Genomic DNA, 19367 nt, shown 5'->3' on the forward strand with positions numbered 1-19367 from the left:
TCACAAGGTGTATGAATATAGACGACCGATTTTTATCGCTTCTGGTTCTGAATGAAGATTTTAAGAGTGTTTTGTGTATTCGTCAAGCCTCAAGAAAGCTTGCTTGAACAAAAGTTTTCACCCATCCTGCCAAAAAGTGATATTCAAATTTGGTTTTAAAAACATACTATGAGACCACCTGGACTACATACACTTTAAAAAAAAATTATAGCCACTATACATTGTGCTACATGATGCTTAGAAGGTCGTTGAAGCATCAAACATGTTCAAATAAAAAAATATTAGATTAGTGTTAGACGTTCTCCTACGCTTGTTTTAAATAGGCTTCTTCACCCTCGATTGGCAGGGGCATCGAATGGTCTCATCAGCAGCGGCACGAAGTAAAATAAACCATCAATACACCGATAACATTTTGAATCCCAATCCAGCTTCTCCCACAGCGTCTCAAGGTCACACACAAATTAAGAAATGCTAACACCCACCAATAACAATACACAACCGCAATGCACATATGAGTATCAACGCATACACCGCAACAGCCAATCAGCTGGCGGCGGAAGGCACGGGCAGAAGCGCAAGTAAGGCAAGGCAGGGTGAGGGAGGGAGAAGAAGCGGACGAAAAAATGGGCGCCAATAATTTTAAATTTTTTGACCGTTTTTTTGCTCCGCCGCCATAAATAGTTCGTCCATTTCGCCAACAGATGGTGCTAAACTTGCTCGACCCAGCCAGGAATCGCTGAAGTCTAGCGCGGGAGAGCAGCCAAAATCTGCGCAGGCCAGCGCAGAATTTGGTAAATTTCCTGCGCAGGAAACTGCTCGAATTTGCGCAGCGGGTTGATTCTAGATTCCACCACGTGATCTCTTTAATGCACCTTGCGGTAAATGTAAACAATACCGTGTTTTCGAGCAGGTACTCGAATCTAATTCTAGCTTTGAGGCTAGAATAATCTAGACTGAAAATTGCAGGCTAGTTTTTTGTGTGTTTTTATATAGAGTGTTTACATGATTTCAGCCTCCAACTGTCAAACTCCATACAAAAAAACTGACTAGAATCGTGAAGGGCCCCAATATTGGTTCAGAAGTTCCTATAAACATTCTCTCTAAATAACATATGCAGTTCATAGTTCTTATTTTTGTCTCGTTCCTTGAATTAATTATAATATATCACACAATTTCGTGTTTTACAAAATTTTTAATTTAAAAAATAGAAAGGTATTTCGGTTTTCATCATATTTCACTAGTTTTGACCGAACACCGTTTCATCTCATGAATTGGTTGTCAAAAAGCGGATACTGTACAGGTTTCTTAAATTTATTAACTACCACTCATTCAGATAGTAAGCCTTAGCAAAGTGAAAAAAGGTTGAATTTGATTACATACGGAATTTTAGATGCCAGCGCATTCATCGAACAGACCAGCATGCGGAGAGTTTCTTACCGTTCCCTTACGCGAATGACCTAGGATTCTAGGGACCATAAGTCACGTAATTCAGGAACTCTAGGAGAATTGATGCTAAAAACCTGCTTAAGCAAATCCGTTCCTTGCTAGGACTGAGTGGACTCAACGTATTCCCAATTTCGGGACTTTTCCCATCACTACAATGCTGGGCTGCTGAATGTTCTGCTGCTGCTGCTGAATATGCCGAAACACATTGATTCGGAACGATAAAAATAATAAAAGGCGGGTAGATTTGAAATCTGTAAGGTTCGTTTACGGGAATTTTAATTTGATCGTAAAGTACCAACTAGTTCCGAAATCATTGCCATGAGACCGTCAATTTTATTCTCGATGATGGTCGAATTTGATTGCTTCCCTTCCTGGTTGTTGGAGGTAAGATAGTTTTGTTGAAATTGATCCATTTCTTGCAAAAGTATTTCAAGTCGGGCTTCAACCATGTCCGTTCGAAGATTTGGTTTTTGTGCGTGTAGTTTTTTAGCAGGTTTTACAGTTCCGTTGCTGCGGTCAGAAAATTGAACCGTTCTTTTAGATGATTCTGCTTTCGGCAAGCACTCTTGTTCGGCACATAAATCATCCTCATCGATGTAATCCTTCATTATGATCGATGTGTAAGTGGGTCTGTGACCCGGTTGCTCCGTCCCTCGCAATACGTTGAGCCTTTCGATCAGATGCTGCCTCCGGGTCGATGGTTGCTTACTGCGATCAGAAATTTTCATCTTGCCCAGCATATGGTTTGTCTCTTGGCGTAGGAACGAAAGATCATCAATGGTCTGTTTGGAAATTTGTAAAAACCGCTCCTTTTCGGGGCTTTTCCATATATCGAGAAAGGCTTCGATTTCAGATTTCCACGACTTATCCAACTCATCGGAGACGATGTTAAGCAGGGGAACTTCATGCATATCACTTGATTCGGCAAACGACGGCATAGATTCTTCGTTCAGAAGCGAATTGTTAAGCGCGATATCCGAGAGCAGTTTTTGGCACTCTTTCAAGTGGGTCTTCAAACTGTTCAAACTTTGCGTGTTCGGTGTTTGAAGAACTTCTTCCAGAGAATGGTTTACCTCTTCGAATACGGTGTTAAGTGAAGCGGATACATCGTTTAAAAAGTGACCAGAACCACGCATCTCTGACTCATGCAAGAGTCCCAGCGACGAACCCTCCTCCTCCGGGGTAGGCATATGTTGCCACATTTGTTCTATTTCCTTCAATCGGTTTGTGGTATCTTTAATGCTTTTCGATGTTAACGAGCTTCGATTTAAAATGTTTGAATCGAAGGAAGATGCCGACACATGTACTATTTCTTCCGCCAGTTTCTGTAAATCCTCCGCACAATTGATCGTATGCCGGATAATATTGGGCAGCTCCTGCAGTAGACCAGCGTTCGGATGTGATTTTCCAGCCGACTGCTTGGCAGTCTTATAGCGCGCAACACGCTGCTTTAGGGCAGTGAGCGCGTCCGTACCTCTCATGCACTGTTTGACGAGATTTTCGATGGATGGGGACTTTGGGAATTTTTCCGACGCATCGAGCAGTGTGTTGTGCAGGATGATTTGATCCTGCAAGCGTTTTAGCAAATAGTCCGTATCGATGCCGTTGTACGATGTTTCAAAGCTGTTGCAAATCATTTGACTGTCGCGTAGAATGCCATCGGAAAGGTTAGATGAATTGTACCGACCGCTATCATCGATGCTGACGCGAAAGCTGCCCAAATCCATTTCCTCTGGTTGCAATATTCCCAACGACGGATCTGAACGTTCCTGCAACGAAGGTACTCTCGATTCATCCATAATGGAAAAGTTAAGCTGTCTGTGTGCTGTTTGAGGTGGCTTTGGGATACGAGAATGGTCACCGACTTTCGCGGACCAGGGTTCACTAGAATGGTCCAGTTTTCGCGTAACTTGCCTTTCTAAAACGGTGCGCAGTAGCTTTGTTTTCTCGTAGAAAGGAGTAAGCTGTTTTCGACTAAATCCAGGCGGAGGGATTTTCGATGCATTGGTCGGTTGGGTGTTTGCCATTCTTTCAACGTGCTGATCAACAAACCTGGAAGTGTGTGTGTTTTCCACTGCAAATTTAACTTCAAAATTTCTCTGTTCCGAATACTCGTAGTCGAACGATTCAATCTTCTTGTCTCCCGCTTCTTGACTGTAGGACATATTTTGTTCTGTTCAGGTTCAGAAGGTTCTATCCACGGCTGCTTGTGTGCCATGTCAGTAAAAACTCATGCGCTACTAAGATCAATGTAAGCTACCTACAGTCCGCTTTATTGCAGCACAGTTGTACAGCCACATTTTACAAATACTGCAAGCGAATTGATCGATCGCATGCGCTGCAAACATTCGGCGGCCTGCTTCTTCAATTCCCGCCGTTCACTCTTCACCCAGTACAGGCGAATAATCTCCAGCGTTTGGTCGAGCTGCTTTTCGCTAAAGTTGAGGTTCCGCACCAAACCGTCGATCGAGGTAAGGAATTTACATTGCAGTTTGTATACCTGGTGCGCGCCGGGGTCAGCATTCCAGTGTTCCCGCATGAATTGGTACAGCTTTGGAAGCACATCGCTGTCGGTTGATAGAGGAGAAACAGAAATAGGGGAAAGCGGTTTTTAGTTTGTTTTAAGTCTCGCTGACATGTTCCTAAACATACTTACTCCAGCGAACGTTTGCGTATGAAATCTTTGGACAATTGTGCCATGGTGAGCAGTAGCTCGAATGCATTCCTTACCACGGCCGGATTCCGGTCAGAGAATCGCTCCGTAAAGTTGAACCAAATGTTGTGTACCAACGGTAGGAGCTGATTTTCGTACCGCTGCAGCACATACATTCCCTCATTAAGGGTAGACAGCGCCACAATCCGTTCAGCATCTTCCGATGATGCAAGGTGTTTGAAATTAACGGTCAGAATGCGCAACACTATTTTTATATGCGAAGGAACGTGTTCTTCTTTCTCCTCCGTTTCTGTTTCGTCTTGATGTTCGGTCGCTTGCTCGTCCATATTGGTTGCATTGGGTTGCTCGTCCTGATCATCCGGATTGAATTCCGGATCATCCTCTGATTCATTTGCAATTTCTCGCCGCAGAAAAGCTTGCAAGCGTTTGATCTGTTCGGAAAGATTAGTTGCCGCCTTTTCATTAGTAGCTTCAGCTTCGTTTTCCGCTTCGTGCGCATACCGCAGCCGAATCGAGTGAATAAATATTTGCAACACTCGCAGACACACGATCGAGTTTCGCTCGCCGTACTGCGAGTAGCTGTCGAGAATGTTCATAATGATAGGTGTAACCGTGGTTTCTAGCACGTTCGAGGAATCGTACGGTACAAAACGTAGCACAGCTTCCAGCATGTTCATGCCGTCCCGGAAGTGTTCCTTGCGCCTAAGACATCGAGTGATTTGCTGCGAAATGTAATCGAGATTGTGATGGAGCAGCTGCTCAATGCTCGACATTCCCTGCGACCTGGCCACAGTGTCCAGTGCTAGCTCCGTTGATTCGTTAATGCAGTTCAGCGTACTGCTGCAGCATTGCAGGAGAATGCGCAACGCGTCGTACAGATACCAACGAAACTGTTCCATCATAAAGCGTGCTAGTTTGGCAATGGTACGAACCACGAGACAGATGTGTAGCGCATTGTACTTTTGATCGGAAATGTTGTCATTTTCGTCCAACTCCAGAAACCAGTGGTGTGGTTGCAGCACTTCCGCGAGTAGCGTTTTGAATGGCTCCAGCAGTCGAGATGGGTTGGATGCGTCGTTTGTGTTCTCCGGAATCAGTTCGCTCAAAATGAACAGATATCCATTGCTGTTCATCCTTGAGGCGTAGAAATTCTCCAAAATGTACATGAGAACGGTATTGACCGCTTGATCGTGCTGCCGTAGTTTGTGGATGAGCTCGAGGAAAGCTTGTTTCGCACGCGGGGCAGAAACGTTCTTCAGCACGATCCAACGGGATTCGTTTTTCTCCTTTTGCATATGAAAGCCTTCTTCATACTCAAAGCGATAGGACACGTATTCTCGACGGACGAGCTCGGCAACACTATCAAGCTCGGCTGCAGCCAGCAGTACCATAATGAACTGTTCGAGAATGTTTTGCGATGAAAAAATGCTGGCCAGTTGCGGCTCGGAGAAGAAGCCTAAAAATCCTGTTATCAACCGAAAGCTGGCAATTTGTTCGCGCTCCTCTCCCCTGTAGATGACGCGGGGCAGCTGGTTGAGGGCGTCGAAAAACAGATCATCAATTCGATTTCCGGCGAAGGACATCGTAAAATAGGGAACCGAATTCTGACACCTTTCGCACAGATCGCGGACACGTGCAGATTCGTCGTTACACATGGCAATCACGGTTTGTAGATAGTGCACGGTACAGCTAGGCATGTTGCTGAAAAGATAATCCAAACATCCAGACATTCAACATAGTGGCGGGAGTGGCATAGAATGGGGATAGAGTCGATCTACTTACTAGGTGCAATTCCGGAGCAGTTCACAGTTCATTTTGGCAAATTCCAGGCGAATAAGCTCCTCCTCATGTCCACGGAGATGGAGAATGAGCTGCAGTATTTGTTCCACCTTCTTCTCAGCCTGCAGCAGCCAGTCGCGAGTACGCGACGTTTCGTTGAAGTATTTAACTTTATCGTTTTCCTTCAATCCTAATCCCAGTATGTTTGCACTCCTCTCCGTTCCAGCTAAACTTTCCGTCAGTTGGCGGAATTGTTCAATGCCGTACTCATCGTGGAGCGTTTCCTTCGTATAATCTTCGAAAATAAGGCTAAGCGTACGTCCGAGCGCCTTTATCGCTATGCGGTACACAGCGGTACCCTGCTTTTCATCACCGTTGATGATGGACACGTAAGTGGCGAGAAGTTTGGGGAGCGTGATGAACAGCAATTCAGCAACCTGGCAGCGAAGCACCGTGTCGTTGAAGTCGAAGTCGTCATGCACTTGCAGCAGCGAGACAATTGAATCCACTGCCTGGAAGCGGAGTTTACGTGCGCGCTCCGTTTCTACTATGCGGACGCACACAAAGATGGCTTGCGAAAGCAGGGTTAGGTTCTCTTTCACGTACACTTCCTCCACCAGCTCCGACTGGATTCGGCGAGACACGAGCGACAAGACTTTCAGCACGGCCAGTTTGTACTCTTCGGATAAATCGGGACGTACAGTTCCCGTATCCCGGTCGTACAACAGCTTCATGGCAGCCAGTAGCGTCGTTCGCAGGGCCACTGCTTTGGAAAGCCTGCCCTTCAGCAGAATGGTGATAATGCATTCCAATAGGTGAGTTTTTAGCTCGTTTTTGTTCCTGAAATAACCACATAAGGAAGCTAAATTGAGGCGCACGGTGCACGAGGTAGCCGCACGTTAACTTACTGCCCTGGTACGGCATCGACCAGTATGAGCAATTGCTGTAGGAATATGTTTTGTAATACTTGCACACTGCTATTGTCCACCGTCTTAAACTGTTCATTCAATTGTAGTATATTTGCTTGAGTAGGGTTCTTAATAACTGCATTAAAAAGCGGCTTAATTTTGATAAAAATTTCCGAAAAGTTCTCCATGATATTGGTTTGTTTATGAGCGCTGAGCGAACTGGCGGCACGATTTGACAGAACGGTGTTGACATAACAAACGTTACCTTTCTTATTTTGGTGCTGAAAATCCGAACAAAGCTTCGAACCAAAATGTATGCAATTAAGCGTAGATCAGAGATAAATGCAAAAAAAAACGCGAGATGGATTAATTGTAATTCGTTTATTTTTTTTCAAATGTAGATTTTTTTTAAAGCTATTTTCTTACTCATAATTTACTTGCGATTCGTCCTAGACCGTTGATAGAAGATTTTGCATCACTATTTCTAACTAACGCTCAAAAGCAATCGAAAGTAAGGGCATTCAAACCAAAATTAACACAGCTTCTGACTACAATTGTATCGAATTTGTTTGTAACATTAGAGTTAAGCTTGTCTAGTTAGCGGTGCTCCGATTGTTTGTGCTCTGCACATTGGCAAGGTTCGTCGGTGCGTTCAATGTTCCTTCCATTGGCCCTTGATTTGCGGTATCACAAAGGGTCCTCCGATGGCATCACATCCCCTCTATCGTCAGTGTATGTTGAACTCCATCGATCGCTGATGGTCCATGTCGAGATCGGACAGGGCGGAATGGGCAGGAAGGAATGCGTTAACCAATTTCCGCGTGTATCCCGGCAGGAACGTGTAGCTCGAGAAGATCAGCAGCCCTAAAATGGCAAATATGAACGCATCTACGGAAGAGTTGGTGGTTGAGGAAAATTCAGTGTGAAATGTTTTATATTAGAGAGGGATTTTTAGATTGTTGAAATATAATACGCCTTTCACCGAAGCCTTCACACAAATGCCACCGCCGGATTCTTCACTAAGAAAAGGATACTGACAAAGCGCTTTTCCCAAGGATCCAGCATGTATATGCAGGTGTTGAGTTCGTACAGCAGATAAACGGAGGAAATAGATTTCCATATTTTACGAAACATTGTTGCTGCAGTGCTTCACCGTGCACGATTTCACTCAGCGTCAACACTATGGTTGAATATCTGAACGTAAACTGCCGTGAATCACGATCGCCACGATTAGGCTTTCCGCTGGACTGTACTGAGTAATATTATTTCGTAATCAGCCGAGGGACTACTCCCTTATCAATACCAAGCGTACACCAATTGGCCGTATATGTTGTCGGTTGCCTCTTTTTCGCAGGTGTCTTTAGTTTTCGGGGGTGACTTTCCGATATCCAATGTATTGAGATTGCGTAGCTATTGATAACAGCCTTACTCAGCGCTAACTTTTGCCCGCATCCAATGAGGCTAGCATTTTTAGGGGAAGCTTGTCGGGGGAACACACTGCGTACGCTCTCTTATCTAAACAAAGGGAATTCCGCACTTGGGGACATTTTTGTCCAACAATATTTCTACTCACGCACAAAATCACAAAAATAGTAAATGTTTGATTTGATTCACAATAAAGCCTGCAAAAGCGTGGAATAATTTCGCACGATACAGCAGAGGAATGTATTGCAAAAATTTTATTTATTTTCCTTTCCTCCGCGCTGATACCGATCAAAACAACACCTTCGGCAACAACAACAACAAGAACAACAGCAGCAAGCGCATTTTTGACAGCTGATTTTGGCCCTAGCGCTCGTGGATCCAATCCGTGGGCGTGTTTCACGCACATGTTTGAAAATGCAGTTGGTGCGTAGATTTTTGGTACAAAAATAGAAAAATGCAGGTCATGATTGAACATGTAATAAATGTTGCATAATTTTCTGCAAGTTATAATTTGAACCAATATTTTTTTTCCTGTGACAAAACACTTGTCCCGTGTACACCATGTTTGTTTTGGCTTTGAAACTTTTTAATGACCTAAAACAGTGCTCTCCAACCTTTTTAGGACCATCGACCACTTGGTATAAAAAATACATTTGTCGCGGTCCACATATATTGAGGGCATACATTTAGTAGACCTAATTCATCACTGTTTGATCAAAAATATGTTTTGATTTTATTCTAGATATGCCTGTTGGAAATTTAATCTTGATTGTGGGGGAAATATGCACGATGTGTTTGATAATAAAAATTTGTTTTTAAAAAATCAATTCCTTCGTGGACCACGTCTATGAATTTCACGAACCACAAGTGGTCCTTGGACCACAGGTTGGAGACCACTGACCGAAAACACTGATTCCACAAAGCACTACATATGAAGACCCTTGAAAAAGTATATAAACTTTATAAAATCTTTTTAAAAAGGATACTGACTAGACATTTTTCCCACGGTTCGAGGAAATATGTCATGCTGTAAATTTGCCACTGTAGATAAAAAGCGTCCCATCGTTTCTGCAATCTTTCCTTCCAGCCAACGACCGTGCTGCTCTCCATCTTAGGCTGGTTTCGAATTCGTTAGTCCGCGGTCCTGTTTAGCCGTAACAATTGCACTGTACAACTGATTCGGTCACGCTTTCTAGTGCAAAATGTACCCCAACGAAGAAGCCGGTCCTGGCGTTTGGATACGATATCTTATCGGTCGTAAAGCCGTAAATTAAACAATCTTCCCATGCGTGCACGCGGATTACCGGAGGCTTGCGTTCGCTACCGTTTTATCGAGTAGCCATGATATTTATAGATATTAAGTCTAGAGAGATATTTTGTGCATAAAACAGCAAAAAGAAGAAAAAAATGACGTCAAAATTAGAAGTGAACGTTGAAGAGGATATTTCTCGAAAAATTCAAGTCTGTCCATACCGCGTCAGCTCTCAGTCGTCCGTGGTAGATGATGCGGAAGAGTTTGCAGCATTAGAAGATCCCGACCGTAGGCTAGAAAGCGTTGAAACAGGTGACGAAAAGTCACCGACCATCTCAGAATGGTATCGTTTGCAATCAAACACTTTTGGGGCGACGTCTTTTCGGCGTGTCGAAAATCTGCTGGATGCTGTGGAACAAACTCCGTCGGAAAGTGTGGAATTTGATTTCAACGTAGGTTTGGTAGCACGTTAAAGTCTCTACTCCTAAGATTATCTGCAGATCAACTGTTCTGGTTTGCAGTGTTGCGGTTACACTAACCTACACGTACAAATCGTACTGGATGGTTTACTACAAGCACGTCCAGAATGTCTAACACGACTCGATTTAAGTCGCAATCGGTTGCTGAACGTGTCGCTGGCCCGATGCCTGGGAAATGTGCTGATGGAGCTGCAAAGCATCGTCCATCTGTCGCTTTCCTTCAACACGCTAGACGACGATTGTATCGAGGTGTTGGGCGATGCGTTATCAAATTCGGGCGTTCGTCTGCTGGAAGCAGCTCACTGCCAAATCACCGACCGGGGAGGTTCACTGCTGTTCAGCGCACTGCTCTACAGCGACTGTGTGCAAATGCTGGATGTTAGCTGGAACCATCTGGACACGGCCAGCGGCCAGGCGATCGGGCGATTTCTTTCCACCCAAAAGACGCTGAAAGAGCTGCTACTGGCCGGTAATCACCTGTATCAGGAGCTACAATGTACCGTGCCCCTTCTGCTGGGTATGATCGGGAATGAAACGCTGGAACTGCTTGATCTTAGCTGGAACGGGTTAAGAGGGGAAGAGTTGGGTCGGGCTCTTTCAAAAGCTGTACAACAGTCGAAGCTGAAGTGCCTCAAACTGGAATGCAATATGCTGTCGGAGGTGGAGTTGTCGTTCGTAGTGAAGCTGGCGAAGAAGAGTGAAACGCTCGTGGAGCTTTGGCTCGGTAGCAATGTGTTCGAGGACACCGTACTGGTCGAGCTGGTGCGTACCTTCATGCGCCATCCTACGCTGTTGGTACTTTCGCTGGGTCCGTTTCAGTTCATCCCCCAAACGGTGGCCAAACTGTGCCGAATTTGCAAGCGCAAGTATCCCGCCAAACAGATCATCTACCAGGGTGTGCTGAGAGCGAAACCGGCCCGCCCGGTGGACGTGCAAGAGATGCTCCTGGAACGGAGCCGTTTCTTGGCGCAGAAGCCAAAGAAGGCAAAGCTGAAGCGAGATCTGGGGCATCTGATGCTTCAGTTTGGCGATGCCGAAACCTCGCTGCTAACGCGCGAGGAGTTTGTGCTCGCGCTGAAACGGTTTCGGCTGAAGCTCGATCGTGCGCTGCTCGAGGCGCTGATGGATGCGTTTGAAGCTCCGAAAAAGATGGTAGACACGGGTGCGATGGCGTTGAAGTACCTCACCAAACATCCGACGGAGCGGCCGATTGTAAAGTCCGCCAAACGGAAGGGCCAGAAATAAGGACGAATACAGAGTTGGGTTTGAATTTTCAATTTCATAATATGTTTATTGCTTCCTGTTTTCTGCACATCCTTGTGTGCCCTCTTGCTTCTCACGTTACCTCGGATTGCATGATGCTTCTTCCTAGTGCTGATCGTTTGTTTGTTTGTTTTGCTACTTGTTTGTGATGCCGTTTGCATGAGAGGATGAACGATAATGAAACGATGAACAGATGAAATGTAATAACGAGTCTGCTAGCCCTCCTTCCGGAAAGTGGGGACTGTGACGTCTTAAGCTTTAAGTACTATGTACTACCGATCGTATGACGCTGGGCGGGCCACGTACGCATTCGTGACCGTTTGTTTGTCGTTAAAATGGAATGTGTTGTGTTATTGTGTGATGTCTCTACTTTCTTTTCTAAACGTTTTACCTTCCTTCCTTCCTATCGGGATTGGCCGTTTGATTGTTCCTACCATACCATACCATACCAAACCATACCGCACTGTGTGTACTTTTTTTAAAATTGACGGCATTTTGACGAGATTCCTTCGTTGTTTTATGGTCGTTTCGCTCACAAATCTTTGTTGTCTTTTTTACAATATTTACACAATCTGCACACAATCGTTCGTTTGATCCACTTTTTTCTCTATACCTCTGCAATTTTGCCCTATGCTACGCATTTAAATAATATTGAGTACATTTTGTCATAGTTTTGAGTTAATGTTTTCGAGTTTTGCAATAATGTACATGTTGCTGCTTCTTCTTCTTCTTCTGCTGCTGCTGCTGCTGCTACTGCTGCTGCTGGAATGCGCTCTCAACTTCCCTTAATGTATAAACCTACTCTGCTTGCTACTTAATTGTACACTCACAAACAACACTAAACAAGGAACTATTTATTCCGCTAAAACCTAGCCCTAACTAGTATGCCAGCGCTCCCATGTACAATTTCCCGAGCCCTTGTTCGGGGGTTTCGCGATAAAACAGATCAAACAAACAAAAACGGCATAATGGCAGGCAGAAGATAGTTGGCCGTTAGTGATCGTTGGGGGATGTCACTGGCCAACCGCTTGCCGACTGATCGCGTTGAATCGCTACCGCGTGAGCCTAGATTTGTGTTTTGTGGGCAAAGGTTAGAAAATGGGGTTGGCCCTTTTTCGCACGTACCTACTCTCTAGATGGCCCTAAATGCTATCCCTAAAGGCGAACAAATACAAAAAAAAACAACTCTCTATCCCTCGCTGGATTCCCTTATTTAATATCACATTACAATTTAACTCTTCTGTCCAAGCAAAGGATGTGCCACTTCGTTGGACACTGCTACACAGGAGGGGCAGGAGTGTTTTCCCCACTCGTACGGCTCGTAGGAAATAATGCTTGAGCTAGAAGGCATACGGTGTAGTATATACGCGTGTGGAATCGATCGCGTGAGAATCTGAAACCGTGTGTTTCGGAAGAAGAGAATTCGTTCAACAGCCTGCTCAATCGCCCTTTCTTTTACATTTGCTGGCTAACAATCCGCCACTGGCGTCTAACTAGCTCGGGATTGTGCGTACGAGCTCGTGAAGTGCAATGAGGTTGATGACGTGTACTTGCACAGTAACAAAAATGGGCGTTTTTGCTCTCCTGCCTAAGGGATGTCCGAACGTAAGAATATCGCCGAATATGGAAATGTCCCGCGAATGCCCTCCTTTCGATTGCGGCTCTACTTCGTGTAATGGGGGATAGAGCTATGTACAACAAAGCACTAGATAGACGAGACAGACAGTTAACAAACGAGCGAAGCGCATTGGCGAATAATAAATTAGTTACTCATGTATAAAAATAAGCTAATAAAATAATGAACTGTCGATCTTCTGGTGCTCCCCTTGTCATCCAGTGTGCTCTCCAGCGATACTATTTAGGCTAAGGATTGCTTGTAGCAGCGTGATGGACACGGGCCATCAGCCACACCTACACGTGCACCGTCAGGACGTCCGATTCGGGCGCCAGCGTACTGCCGGCGGCCGGGGCGTCCGGCACGGGGTGTGCCGCCACTGTCCCACTGGTCGCACCGACGGACTGCGTCCCGCTGGCGGCAACCCCGCTCACGTTCGCCGCCGCCGACGATGCGGTGTGATCGTTGATCGATCGCTTGCCAAAGTCTTTGTGCTGGCTGTCGATCGCGCCGACAATGTTTTTCGTCATGATGTCGGCGTTCTGCGTTTTGTGCAGCAGTATGTGCGAGTTGCGGTTGGCCGCCTTCTGCTTGTCCGGATCCTTCTCGAACTCGGCGCCGTCCGGCGTGCAGGGCGGGTAGAGCTGCTGCGATCGGTGATGCACCGAGCTGGGGCCGGCGATCTGGTTAATCTCCGGCGCCGGGTTTAAGCTCAGCTCCATTGCGCCGCGCAGCGAACTCGAGCTCGCCTTGAGCGGGTTTGCGTAGCGCCGAAAGTTTTCCTCGTTTTGCAGATTGTTGGACTTTTCCTCGTCCATGCCGCGGGACAGGTCGAGATGGGGCGACAGGTTCGTGCCGGAGCCGCTGTGCGAGTGCACCTTCTGGCGCCAGAGCAGCGCTACGACGGCACCGAGACAGAGGGCCACGATCGCGATGCCAAAGCCGACCGCGATTAGGTAGTTGGAGCCGGTGGTGCCCTCGTTCACCAGGGCCGTTTCGACCTTCACCTCCAGTATCGAGGTGAGCGGGGCGGCCTCGACCAGATCCGTCTGGAAGGAATCGTTCTGGACGCCCTGCTGGCGGGAGAGTATTTCCGCCAGCAGGCGTACCGCCTCCGTTAGGCTCGAGGCACCACCGACGGGATCGGTAGGGGTTGACTGTGGATGGGAGAGAGAGAGGAAAGAAAAGGAACATTGTTATTACCCGCTGTCCGGCAAGAAAACAGTTCAGCACACTCACCAGTGTCACTTCAATCGTGTCGTTGGTTCCAGCTTTGAGATCACACAGTACGACTATGAAGACGGACACGTCAAAGGACGGATTTTTGATCAGCTTTTCGCCGAGTTGCAGCCGGAGCAGATGGCACAGTCCGTCCACCGAGGTGCCCCGGACGAGTCGGTTCAACTCGAGCAGTATCGAAATGCGGGCACAGGCCGTCCCAAGCGTAGCCTGAAAGGATGAAAGGAGTAAAAGGCATACGTTAATTGCCACTCTGTTGCGTGCCTAGCTTTGCTTGCTCCACTTTCGAGCCGCTCCTTACCTGATTTGGCCAGCAGTCGGTCGGGGCCGGTATCTTCGGAGGCGCCACCCGTCTGGATGGCTCAAACGTACGGCAATCACCCCGCGGTTGGCACGGTGGCGTTAGGCAGGATTCTTGCGATGTCGGCACACACACCTGGTGGCTTTCGCAACCCGATCCGACCCCGCTGGACTGGTTCCGGTTTAGACAGTTGTTCAACCCGCACCAAAGGTTCGAGCAGCGCGGTTTCCCGTTCACGCAGATGCACGAATTGCAGTTCGTTTCATCGGATGGCGCTTGTGACGCAGCAGCACCACCGCCCTTCGGTTTGCTGAGCGAATCACTGCTGACCAGTGGATCGTACGGCGAGTTGGTGGTCGTGTTTGAGCACACGGACGAAGGATCGGAGAGCACTGTAAGCAAGGAAAAGAGTCGTACGTTAGTGAGCGTTTGATACAACACAAATTTGCAAGCGAGATGACTTACGAATCTCACACCGCACACCACGCCGCCCGACCGGACAGATGCAGGTGAATCCTCCGATGCCGTCCTTGCACGTTGCCCCACCCAGGCACGGCTGGGGCGAACATTCGTTCACGTTAATGCGGCAGTCGGGGCCGGAAAACCCCTTCGCACAGAGACACCGGAACCAGCCCGGTCCGGACTCGCAGGTCCCCCCATTGTGGCACGGTTGGCCCTGGCACTGGTCGAGCGGTTCGCTGCAGAACGGACCGCCCCAGCCGAGCGTGCAGCGACAGTGCGGAGCTCCCCCGAACTGGGACGGTATGCAGGAGCCCCCGTTGAGGCACTGGCCGGGCAGACACTGGATCGCCCGCTCCGTGCACGTTTTCCCCGTCCAGCCCGGCTGACACTCGCACGAATAGTCTCCCTCGCCGTCGATGCAAATGCCATTGTTGGCGCACGGGTTCGAGGTGCACTCGTTGACATCTGGAAGTAAAGAATGGCCAAACAAAACACGCACAATGAAATGCGTTCCAAGCGTAGTCGAGGGCTGGCCTGAGACACTTACTATGCTGACAGAATGGCCCGGTAAATCCGCTTTGGCAGACACAGCTCGTCCCCATCGGGCCGGACTCACATTTGCCGCGGCCGCTGCACGGAATCGGTACCACGATTGGGCCGCCGGAGATCGCCGTATCGTTGCTGGTTGGCATCGTGCAGCCAGCTTCTGCAAGAGGAAGATACGGAGAAGAAGAAGAAAATACAATTAAAAATTACATCAATGTTGAACTGTTTACTACCTTACACCTAGAGCCTGTAATTCTTTGCCATTCCGAAAGAACCATTTACGCTTTAACGTCTTAATTAACGATTGTGTCGGTTGTTATGTTGCGAGGATCAATATTTCATATACGTTGTTGATACGCTTCAGGGGAGAAGTGGCTCGCTCAAGAGTGGCACACGAAAAGAATGGCGAAGCAATCAAACGCGGACGAACAGAGGGGCAAGGGAACAGGATGGATAATAAATAGCGAAAATGGCGAAATAAACCCACAGCGTCACCTCATCGTTGCAACAGTGTGTATAAAACAAACAAAACACACAAAAACAGGCATGCAATTGCAGGCGATCAAACGCTGGGAGTCATTTTAATTGCTTAATCAGTGTGTTTGTTGCACTTAGTCCCGCTTCTGTTGCCTCGCTTCTTTTGATGCTCCGTTCCGTTGTTCTAGAACCGATGTTTATCTGTTTATCTGTTGCTGTTGGTTGTGAGTTTTTTGGTTTATTGCTTAAAAAACGACAACATTACACTCTCAACAACAAAAGAGAAAACACATTGTGTGCAGTACGACGATGGAGCATCTCAATCCGGAGTCTAATGCACAGCAACCATTGCTAGCCATCGGTCGCGGTTTCCTATCAGCACTTGGTGCGGGTAAGCTTTTCGCAGGGGGGGGGGGGGGGGGGAAGAAGGACGGAAGCTCGCTGACAGATTGAGGCTCGTTTGTGGGCTGTGTTTGTTTCTGTTTTGTTGGGCCGTTTTCATCCCGTGTTTTTCCCATCGCCGCAGCACATTAACATTCTTCCTCTGCGAAGCCGCCGGGAGCCGCCGGGAGTGATGCTGTTTGCACGACCAATTTTCTTTCTTGCTGCGCGGGCATCTCCGAGTGACACCACCCTCCCCCGAGGGCAGAATGAAAGGGGGCATACGCGGCCTCATTTGGTTACATTGTCTTTCTTCGGCCTACCAAACAATCGCCAGCCAAACATCGTTAAGTGGAAGGAAAAAAGAAGGTGCTTGATTTTTCAATTCACATTAATAAATAGGTGAGTTTGTTGGTGCGGTTGTTATGCTTTTGGATTCGGGTTTCGGGTTTGGATTAACACTCCCAACAGGGAATCAGTAGCAGTGGCCCCGACGCCGATCAAATGAAGGCAGGAAAACTTTGTATCATATCGTATCTAACATCAATTACGACACTTTTTTTTTAAACGGAACCTATTTTTGTCCGTTTGTATTAAGTTTGGAAAGAGGTTAAACATCATTGGAAAATATGAGCAATCAAGTATAAGAAACAGTATGTTAAAAAGAGAAAGGCAGCCAAGACAAGAATATGATTGCATGGAAGCAACAAAATAAAGTGATGAGAAGCAACAATGTTCAAACTATTGTAGGACATCTGGCTGGGACGACTGTGTTAACGGACAGAATCTTTTGAGAACCTCCCCGTTCCTTGGAGGCAGTGGGAGCAGTGGGCACTGTGCAATAAGCTATGACAAATATTGGCCGTAATCATTAATTTATCTTCATCTACACCGCACGGGACCCATGCGTAGAGTATTTCGTACGGGGACAGGCACGGGCTCCTGCAGGAAATCCCCTTTAACACATCAAAGCCCGTGAACAGAGCGCCCACCATAGCACACCTAATTCGTTGTCATTACTGCGCGTGGTGGTTTAAACTGGCCCAGTGCAACGTTGGTAGAATTCGGTTGTGCTCCTTTCGGTTGGGTACGATCAGTTGATCATTTGAGATACCAGTGCCTGGGTGGGGTGGGTTGTTCGTTGGGGTACGCTTTTTGAAGGCATAAATAAGTTGTAAACAATTTATCAAAAAATAAGAAAGAAAACGGCTTGCAGGCAGTGTAGTTACTCTTTCTTGTTTATTTGTGCTAACGTTTACCATCCTCTCCGTCTTGTTCGTGTTTGTGGTTGTGTGTATGTGTGTGTGGGGAACAAAAAATGGTGTTTTTGTTCGGCGTTCTTGTTTCCATATTCTGTTCCTTCGCACCCTTTGGCCAGCATCCTTTTTAACTCTCGCCCATGAAGATGAAGAGCCTCTCGCTGCCTCGCTAGCTCATTGTGTGTGCCTCCGGTGTGTCTTAAGCGAAGCATCCGAGGAAGTAGAAAAGTTCCATTAATTATACAAATATCGTCCGGGAACCGGGTCTCCATCCCCAGCGCCGTGTGAGGAGCTTCAGACGAGCTTGTGTATCCTCACGAGCGACAGACAGACAGGCCAAGTCAGTGAGTGAGTTAAAAGATAAAGCGAAATAAGCGCTCCAAAGCGATACGCCGAGCAGCCGGAGCGCTCTGGCGGTGGAACCATTATGGTTCATCGGCCACACGAAGCATAATTTGACCAAGGGGAAGTAGGGGGAAGGAAACCAACAAAAAAGAACGAACGTAATGCGATAGGCTGCGAGCGTGCAAGAGTGGAAGGAAAGCTCAATCATATTGTCATTATTTTACAAAGCTTTCGAGCAACGAGGAGAAGCAACGGGAGCGAAGGATGGAGAAATCTGTATGAAACGTACTGTTGGGAAACGAAGGCTTGGAGGTAGAACCAGGGGGGCAAGGGTGGTTCTAAATTTGGAATAGCATTGTATTAATTACCGAGGCATTTAGGAACCTAATTATTCATCGCATCTGAGGCGAGAGCGATCGAGCGATCATTAGTCATGCGGCTGCGGCTGCGACTCCAACCTGCGGCGACTCCTTCCGTATACCATTTGTTAGGCTAGTTAGCGGAATCGATCGCCCACGGCTTCATCTATGTGTGTGTGTATGGCTATGATTTTTCTATGGATTTTTTCTCCTTATGCTCAATATATTGGGGATAAAGTAAGCAGTGTTGGTGCTGGATGGATGTATATTGGCGCTTGCACGTTGGGTGCAATAGACTTTAGGATTTGTGGTATACAAATAAAATGGATTCAATGGAGGAAAAAATGAAACGCCAAATCAACATTTTGCTGACACTTAACTCCCATTTTATGCCGCGCCGGGACATTTTCCCACCCATCACTATCAACACTCGCCGATCGGCGTTGCAGAGATTGAAAATAAAATCCAGCGCGATGCGCCAGGATCAAAAGAAGAATTAGTCCAATAAAACTATTCCTTCTAAGGGGTAATCCCATCCAATTTAGCATCCATTTGGAGCAGCAAGAAAGCAGACAGCATCGTGCCACTGCCCGTTTTCCCCCTTATTTGCCATCTAATTACACACCGGCGGGAAAGAAGACACTACCATTGTGCCGGGAGAGGGCAGGGTGCGGGAAAATTTGCCTATTCATCGGTCGCTAACAAGGATCCATTCCATTCCGCGGTCCTTTCGGGCGGCAAACTCCCAGCAGCGGATGGACAGCGCAAAAATAAGGCACGGTTTGATATCAAACGATCTCGCAGCCTTCACCGAGCGGCAACATATTTGCACGAGCTTACACACCCCTTCCCCGTTTACGCCCAGTCCGCCCCAGCCGGCCATCAAGGGATCAATGTTCTGCAAATCAAAACGTTCTCATTTAACTGACAATCACACGGCTGGGTCCCGGCTGTCGAGCGAGAACACTGCCCGGCCAAGTCGGGTTCGATCTTCCGGAGCAGCCCGGGAGGAAGTTAATTATGTGTACGGCACCCGCGCCGGGGCAACATAGGCTGTATGGGTTTGGCGGGATGCGTTTGCACCACCGCCCCTCCGCTGCATTCCGATAGTGGAAGCTGGGGGAGCGAAGAAAAAGGTTGATTTCCTTCGATCTCAC

General features: G+C 47.2%; 4 protein-coding genes across 5 annotated transcripts in view; 1 reads left to right on the forward strand and 3 right to left on the reverse strand.

Moving 5' to 3' along the window:
- Positions 1 to 3698: 3698 nt before the first annotated feature.
- LOC120950567 (TELO2-interacting protein 1 homolog) lies at positions 3699 to 7108 on the reverse strand. Its single transcript, XM_040368703.2, has 4 exons — positions 6808 to 7108; positions 5903 to 6739; positions 4103 to 5821; positions 3699 to 4013 (listed from the first exon to the last, which is right to left on the reverse strand). The coding sequence occupies exons 1-4, from the start codon at positions 6993 to 6995 to the stop codon at positions 3719 to 3721; spliced, it is 3039 nt and encodes a 1012-aa protein (XP_040224637.2). The 5' UTR covers positions 6996 to 7108; the 3' UTR covers positions 3699 to 3718.
- Positions 7109 to 7173: 65 nt separating this feature from the next.
- Positions 7174 to 9569, reverse strand: LOC120948667 (serine palmitoyltransferase small subunit A). Of its 2 annotated transcripts, none has more exons than XM_040365267.2 (2): positions 9219 to 9569; positions 7174 to 7695 (listed from the first exon to the last, which is right to left on the reverse strand). In XM_040365267.2, exons 1-2 carry the CDS (start codon positions 9340 to 9342, stop codon positions 7535 to 7537), a joined length of 285 nt encoding a protein of 94 aa, XP_040221201.1. In that variant the 5' UTR covers positions 9343 to 9569; the 3' UTR covers positions 7174 to 7534. The 2 variants fall into 2 exon arrangements, with proteins under 2 accessions (XP_040221201.1, XP_040221202.1); XM_040365268.2 differs by lacking the exon at positions 9219 to 9569 and adding an exon at positions 7842 to 8557.
- A 34-nt stretch (positions 9570 to 9603) lies between these two features.
- Positions 9604 to 11515, forward strand: LOC120948666 (uncharacterized). The gene is made up of 2 exons (XM_040365266.2): positions 9604 to 9936; positions 10006 to 11515. The coding sequence occupies exons 1-2, from the start codon at positions 9640 to 9642 to the stop codon at positions 11206 to 11208; spliced, it is 1500 nt and encodes a 499-aa protein (XP_040221200.2). The 5' UTR covers positions 9604 to 9639; the 3' UTR covers positions 11209 to 11515.
- Positions 11228 to 19367, reverse strand: part of LOC120948665 (protein serrate) — a 103170-nt gene continuing 95030 nt past the window's right edge. The window contains exons 14-18 of the mRNA XM_040365265.2: positions 15391 to 15549; positions 14847 to 15308; positions 14382 to 14773; positions 14081 to 14290; positions 11228 to 13998 (exon numbers count right to left, since the gene is read on the reverse strand). Coding sequence (XP_040221199.2) covers positions 13138 to 13998; positions 14081 to 14290; positions 14382 to 14773; positions 14847 to 15308; positions 15391 to 15549 — 2084 coding nt within the window. The 3' untranslated portion in view covers positions 11228 to 13137. The remainder of the gene's footprint in view (positions 13999 to 14080; positions 14291 to 14381; positions 14774 to 14846; positions 15309 to 15390; positions 15550 to 19367) is intronic.

Source organism: Anopheles coluzzii, chromosome 2 (genome assembly GCF_943734685.1).
Source record: "Anopheles coluzzii chromosome 2, AcolN3, whole genome shotgun sequence".
Classification (NCBI taxonomy): domain Eukaryota; kingdom Metazoa; phylum Arthropoda; class Insecta; order Diptera; family Culicidae; genus Anopheles; species Anopheles coluzzii.